Source organism: Salarias fasciatus, chromosome 18 (genome assembly GCF_902148845.1).
Source record: "Salarias fasciatus chromosome 18, fSalaFa1.1, whole genome shotgun sequence".
NCBI lineage: Eukaryota > Metazoa > Chordata > Actinopteri > Blenniiformes > Blenniidae > Salarias > Salarias fasciatus.
Window position 1 is genome coordinate 29,333,703 of NC_043762.1, and position 7,086 is coordinate 29,340,788.

General features: G+C 44.0%; 1 protein-coding gene across 1 annotated transcript; it reads left to right on the top strand.

The window, feature by feature from the left end:
* Positions 1-2,403: 2,403 nt before the first annotated feature.
* Positions 2,404-3,366, top strand: rnf182 (ring finger protein 182). The gene is made up of 2 exons (XM_030115493.1): positions 2,404-2,939; positions 2,973-3,366. The coding sequence occupies exons 1-2, from the start codon at positions 2,512-2,514 to the stop codon at positions 3,364-3,366; spliced, it is 822 nt and encodes a 273-aa protein (XP_029971353.1). The 5' UTR covers positions 2,404-2,511.
* The last annotated feature ends 3,720 nt before the right edge of the window (positions 3,367-7,086 follow it).

Below are 7,086 nucleotides of genomic sequence, written 5' to 3' on the forward strand. Positions count from 1 at the left end.
GGGCCCAATCCTTTGCTCTCATTTCTCTGTGCCACCCCACTGGGATCCTCTCCTCGTCTCTGCAGACATAACTAATCAGTTGGGAGTGGCTTTTCACAGGCTCAACAGGTAGATGGCAGATAAAGTCCAGTATTATTGCAGGAAGGGCAAACCAGGCATTTGCCTGGGGCCCCCTAGCTGACAGACCGGGTGCTAATCCATGTACTGCACAGAAACGTCAAGAATGGGCATTTACGATGCAATTATGAAACCACGAGGTAGCAAACCCCCATACTTTCAGCACTCTCTGCGTCAATCAGCGCGAGCCGTGAGGTTTTTTTGTATAATAGAATTATTGATAAGCAGGGCTTTCATGGACTTCTGTTGACCCTGGACCTCACTTTGAGAACCCCTAATCTCTTCTTTTAGATTAGGGGTTCTCAAAGTGTTTCAGTATACATGTCAAATGTCCCAGAAATTGTTTGCAAATAAAGATTTTTTTTGGGGGGGTTGCACGGATGGGGTGGGGGCCGATGAATTTATTGCTGAGAGCCCACAAGGACCCTTGCCTCGCCACTGATTTTCTACCACTTTGTTGTGCAACCGCAAGTCTGATTTGTGTGACTGAGTCACCACTGATGCCGGGTTCGGTGTACCTGCTCCATCTGAAACACGTCCTGGAAATACTCGATGGTTTAATCATCTCATAAACAAAGTGGCAGCGGCCAGAGCACGGCTCAGGTGCTTTTTAATGTTAAAGGGTTGGCCAGGTTTCTTTGAAAAACAGATGGTAGTGTTATGAGGAAAAAACATTCTTTATTTTCTAAATCTAATATTTTTATTTCATTTTTAAGGTTTGGGCATCTGTTAACACATATTTGAAATATAGATGATTAAAAAAGATGTGTTGTATAATATGTTGATGCACTTGTGTTGAAATAAATTTGCATTATAGCAACCCTTACTTGAAATTAATTTGAAATGTTTTAGAAAAGGCTTTACAGAACATTGGTGTTGTAGATTTAACATGTAAGATTATAATCACATGATTTCAGTAGGAGGGATCTAAAGTAGGCCAGTCTGAGGTCTGAAACTCCAGGGCTGAAAATGAGACCCACTCCAGCCCTGTCAGGGACCACACCTGTTAGATATGATTTAATAAAACCAATTAGTTTTGAGAAAACAAATAATCAAATGCAATCAGTTATTTACTCTGAAAACTATTTTTTAAGCAATATTTTGTTGTGTGCATGCTTTTGAACAGACCCCAAACAGGGACTGTATGCAATCTGTATACATTCATGAAAGAGCACATGAAAATTTTAACTATGTGATGCAGATACACTCTGGTGTAATTTTACTCATTTTAATCACATTCCACTGTCAGAGCAGGCTGGTTTTGGTGAATTTCCTCAGTCACCTGCTCCGTTTGGTCTTCTGAGAGGCTGCATGAGATGACTTTATCTCTGAAGTCAGGAGTGTGTCACAAAAAGTGCACAAACATATCAGTTTTATTTGTGGCTCTACAGTCCTGTCCATCACACAGAAGAGCTGTGAAGAGAATTCAGACAGTCAGCTCTGGCTGTGAAACGACCGCTGAGTGGTCAACTGAGAGGCGAACATTCTTACTACTGAATGCCAATCTAGAGGCTTTCAGTTATATATGGTTGATTGCAAATGTCTTGGTGTGAATGAAAACTGCTGTTTCATTGATGAAAACTGATTATGGATAGTTTTGGTTTGTTTCTTCCTTTCTTTTTTTGTGCTTTCATTCCTTTAAGAAGCATTTTATCATTTTTGTGTCTTGTTTAAGCCCTCTCTCTCTGAGAGAGAGAGAGAGAGAGAGAGAGAGAGAGAGAGAGAGAGTGTGTGTGTGTGTGTGTGTGTGTGTGTGTGTGTGTGTGTGTGTGTGTGTGTGTGTGTGTGTGCGTGCACACATCAGCTGCTAATTGGACTGAATTTCACTGAGCAACAAAAGATCAGACTCGAAAATTCCAGCTCTGGTTTGTACAGGCTCTGCTTTGTTGTCCTTTTGCCTCTGTGTGCTGTGTTAACAGTTATCCCTCTCTCCCTCACTCTCTTCTGTTGGTCTATTTTTCTGTCTCCCTCACTTTTTCCCTTTTTTTTTCATGCACAGAACATGAAAGGTTTTTTTTTTTTTTTTTGCCCCAAACGAAGCAGAGTCACCCCAACTGCTAAGTAGCAGGCAAGCTCAGAGGCCAGAATTTGCGAGTCGCTTCCCTTAATCTCTCTCTCTCTCTTTCTCTCTCTCTCTCTCCCTCTCTCTCTCTCCGTCACTGTCACACACGCACACACACATACACAGAAACACACACACGGTCACATACACTGGGCAGGAGCGGGTTGGACAGCCACAATGATCTCTAGACCCTCAGCAGAGCAGATCTTTGTTTCCATCTCCATCTGCAGGACTTCAGTGGTGTCCCTCAATGCCAAGCCTGGACTTATTTTTTCTTTCTTTTTTAATGATTTTTCTGTTGATCTCTTAGAGGTATAAAGTTTGCGAACAGGATGATGCTGGAGCTGCAGAGCTCCGATGACTGCAGCAGCTGTGGTGGTTGTAGTCGTGTAGACATACAGAGCACTGAAGAGCTGGAGTGTAAGATCTGCTACTGCAGCTACAACCTGGCCAGTCGGAGGCCCAAAGTGCTGGAGTGCTGCCACCGCCTGTGTTCCAAATGCCTGACCAAGATCCTGGACCTGGGTGAGTCGCCTCCCAATGTGCTGGTGTGCCCGTTCTGCCGTTACGTCACCACGCTGCCGGGAGAGGCCGTGAGCAACCTGCCGGACGACTGCAACCTGGTTTCATCGCTGGCCCTCCAAAGCCGAAACCAGAGGAACCTCCAGTTCCACCAGGATGCTCCAGCCGAGCTCCTGCTCAGCCCCAGGCGCCTCAGCTCCATCGTGAGCACCAACTCACCGGTGACGCCCTCCTCGGCGTCTTCCCCCACCGCTTACTCCACCATCCGCAGCTCGCCCAACTTTGTGGTCATCACCATCATGGAGCCTCCTCCTGCAGCCACGCCCAGCCGCGACCTTCGTCCCCAGCGCCAGCCACACGTCTCTCACGCGTCAGACAGGAGCTACCGCTCGTCCAGTCTGGACTCCATGGCATCCATGACGCAGAGGTGGACGGTGTGGAACTGCGCAGCCCTCCTGTGCCAGACCTCGGCCCGGGTCCTGGTGTGGGTGCTGGGGCTCCTGTACTTCAGCTCGCTGCCGATGGGAGTGTACCTGCTCATCATGCAGAGGACCACCGTCGGGGTGCTGCTTGTGAGCCTGGTTCCGGCCAGTCTGGTCATGATCATGGTGTACGGTTTCTGCCAGTGTGTCTGCCATGAGTTGTGGGACTGCATGCCATCATAATGGGACCAAGTGAATCTGCTTTGGTAGATGTCCAGAATCACCTAAAGGCCGTGTTACTGTGGAACTAACCATGTGAACAGAAACGTGATGGCAGAACAATTCCCCTTTACGTTTCTGGAGAGGAGCGGAAGAATACTACTTAGATTAGAGGTGAAGCTCTTTGTTGAAGTTTTTCAATATACATGTTCATTTGTGGATTTCGTACGGTTGATATCCAACTAATAATGCAAGTGTAAGTTAGACTTATGATTAAATGTTGCTTCTAGATGAATCAGCTAAATTTGATGTGTAGCTTTGCTGCAGGAAAAAAACTGAGAAAACTATCGGGAGTAAATGATCACTGTCATTTGTGGGTTTGTTATGAAGTGTCATTGTCAAACTTTTCTGATTGTGTCTCTGCTATAGATGCATCACAACTGAACAGAAACATCACCTGTGAGTTTTTTTATATTTTAATTTTCACAAGCAAAAGGATACTGCAAAAGGCCTCATATAGTTACAGCGAAATATGAATGTTTTCTCACAGAACAGTAATCAAATGGAAAATATTAGACAGGAGACTGACAGAAATAAAACACTTTAAATTACAGAGTTATTGTATAACAGAGGATTTTTATTTCTGTACAGAAAAGAGAATGCTTCAGTTCAAACTCAGGCTTAGGGTGTGGTATGCTGGATGGAGAGAGAGTGTAACCTGGACAGGTTGCCAGTTCATCACATGAGAAATACTAAGTGATAGACAGTCACACTCACACACACTCTCACATTCACACCCACAGATTCACCTGTTCAGTACAAGAGTATGTTTTCGAGTGGGAGGAAGCCAAAATACCTGGACAACACTCATGCAGAGTGAGCAACTACCTTCAAACGTATACTTTTGGACTGTGGGAGCTTGTGGCACAAACTCAAACATGCACAGGGAGAACATGCAAATTCCACAAAGACAGACCCCGAAGCCTGGAGTCAGCCATATGAAGGCCTGTTAGGTGAGAGAGCTTACTACAATAAAACTGTTCCCCCACTGAGTGAAAACACAGGAGAGTTTGACCCTTTTGGAAAAGGAATCAGTGATGTGTGCTGGTTCTGTTGTAGGACTGCTTTTATATAACAAAGGGAAAAAACAGACATGTGAATGTATTGAAATTAATTGTAAAATTGTATGTTAAAAAAAAACAGATAAAAACAACAAATAGAGATGTAAAAGATGAGAGTAGAAACATAAAACAAATCTGTACCAGATAGAAGAAAGTCAGAGAGGAACAGGGACAGTTAAATGATCTCTGCACTGCTCACTAGAGGGTGCTGTGACTGTCAGTCCTTCCCTGCTGAGAAAACACTGGTTTAACAACAACAGCCAAAATCTGGTGAGTCTCACAAGCTCTGAATGAACTTTAGGCCTTTACATGTCAGACAGCGTTCCTGTTTCTTGATGGATGGACCTGAACCAAAGGCTGCACGAGTGTTGAGAGAGTTCATCTGAAAATCAGATGAAATTACACAGACTGTCTCACAAATGAGCAGAGCATTTTGTTGATAATTGGTCTTGATCTAAGGAGAGCAAAATCAGAAAATTGTAATGATGAAAGATGTTTATACTCATCAAACCAAGATTTCCATTGCAAAACCATCAAGCCTTGAGACTGGAGACACATCGAACATATATAAATACAGAAGCAAAGCTGCAATCACATTATGATTGATATACACAGATTGATATACACATTACTCATTACAGAAGTCTAGAATAAACGTCTAATAAAATCTCATCTGAGCTTGACCATTAACAATGCTAGAGGTTTACAGACAAATGTTGGACTCGTTATCAGCTGTATTAATTGCAGTGGTGTTATCTACACCATGCTTCTTTAGTTAAATCTTTTAGAGTCAAAGCCCTGGGGTGGTATCAGCCTGTTGAGCCTGACGAGCATTCCATAGGGCCCCCATCTGGTGGTCATTGGGGCCCTGTGCAACTGCATTGGTTGCATATTTGTTCTTGTTTTTTAGCCTCACAGAGTTGATGGTAGTGACGCCCGGTCTGCTAAAGTCTCACCTCTCAGGTTCTTCTGTCAAGACCCCCGGCTACAGACACTCTGCATTCCGTAGTCTGAAGGTGAGACCCCCTGCCTTCCACAGCGATCACCGTCAGCTCACTCTGATGGACAGAACTCCAGCTTCGACAGCACTGACCAGCTGGTGTCTGGTTCTGAAAGTGGTAAGTTCGTAATTACTTTATTATTTTGAATGACTTTTAAATTCAAATGATGCTAATGATACAGATTAATGTACGGCTTCATTCCTCATCTCACAGAGTCAGCAGGAGTGAAACCCGTCATCCCAGACTCGACCGCCACGTCTCTGGACCTTCCAGACTCTGCAGTGGAGACACCCTGCTTTGCAGACTCGACAGTAGACACTCCCAGCCTCAGAGCCTGCAGCTCTGACACCCAGCCTCCCACTTCGGTCACCATCCGCTCACTTTGATCAGCAGTACTACAGTTTGGACACCACTGACCAGCTGGTGTCTGTCTGTGACATAAACACTGTCTAAAGAAGTCAACCATCTTCACTGAATGATGTGTGGATTATAGGCACCGATCGTATCGGACTGCATTGAAGACAGCGAGGCTGGGGATTTGAGGGGAGGTACGAGCAGCCTGCTTGCAGTATCATGGACCCCTCCCTCACTGAGCAGTGTGATCATCATCACAGCCATCCTATTGGATGAGTCCCATGCCGTCCCTTCAGGGTGGGCACTGTGATAATTACCTGTTTTCCTGTTTTGTGGATGGACTCCTGTGAATGATCCACAAGTTGAATAAAGTTGGATTTTTTTTTTTTTTTGGCAGATCTTGAACAGTTTGATCTCTGCAACTGAGCCTCTGATCTGCGTTCATCATCATAGTATTGTCTTCAATGCAGCTTCTGGAAGTCATGATGTCTCAAAGAGTCCCAGCTGAGTGAGGCGGGGTACACCCTGTACAGGTCGCTAGTCTATCAATGGGCACACACACACACACACACACACACACACACACACACACACACACACACACACACACACACATCACAGGGCAATTTAGGATCCTCACTGTCAGAGGAAAGCCATGGGGAGAACATGCAGCTCCACACAGAAAGGCCCAGCCAGTATTTGAACCCACGACAATCTTGCTGTGAGGACAGAGCAAACCACTGCTCCACTGTGTGGCAGGCTTGTTCTCAGGGATTGACAAAGTGCTCAAACTGTTTTTAAATACAAGTAAAAGCTCTGAAGGGAAAAAATAATACTTAAAAACAATTCACAATATCAATAACTTTAGACTGGATTTAAATGCATCACTGATAGCAGGATTTCATGTCAATTCGTTTGTATACAATATAATATGTTCAAAGCACATTTCTCAAGCAACCAATTAAGTATTTATATAAAAATCACCCAATAAGTCTTTGGTTTGTATGGAAATGCAAATGTGAAGTAAGCACTTTCTTCCACATCAAAAGGTATTTCAGTAAAAACTGGGTGTACTCAGAGGTGAATTCAGGTTGTTTTCAGATGATTTTAGAATCAGTTAAGCAAATTTGTAAATTGTACTCTAAGCACAAGAACTGCAAGTAAGTTTATATCATTACAAAACAGAAAAAAACTGAAAATCGCAAGTGCCCCAAAATTCACTATCAAAGAATTTATTCCCCCCACACCAAGGACTCATTTTTAACCAT

Excerpts from the sequence above, each read along its gene's own strand:
- rnf182 (XM_030115493.1), top strand. The coding sequence starts at position 2,512 with ATGATGCTGGAGCTGCAGAGCTCCGATGACTGCAGCAGCTGTGGTGGT. Across the intron at positions 2,940-2,972 it reads CCGGTGACGCCCTCCTCGGC|CTCGCCCAACTTTGTGGTCA; the intron begins GTCTTCCCCCAC and ends CACCATCCGCAG.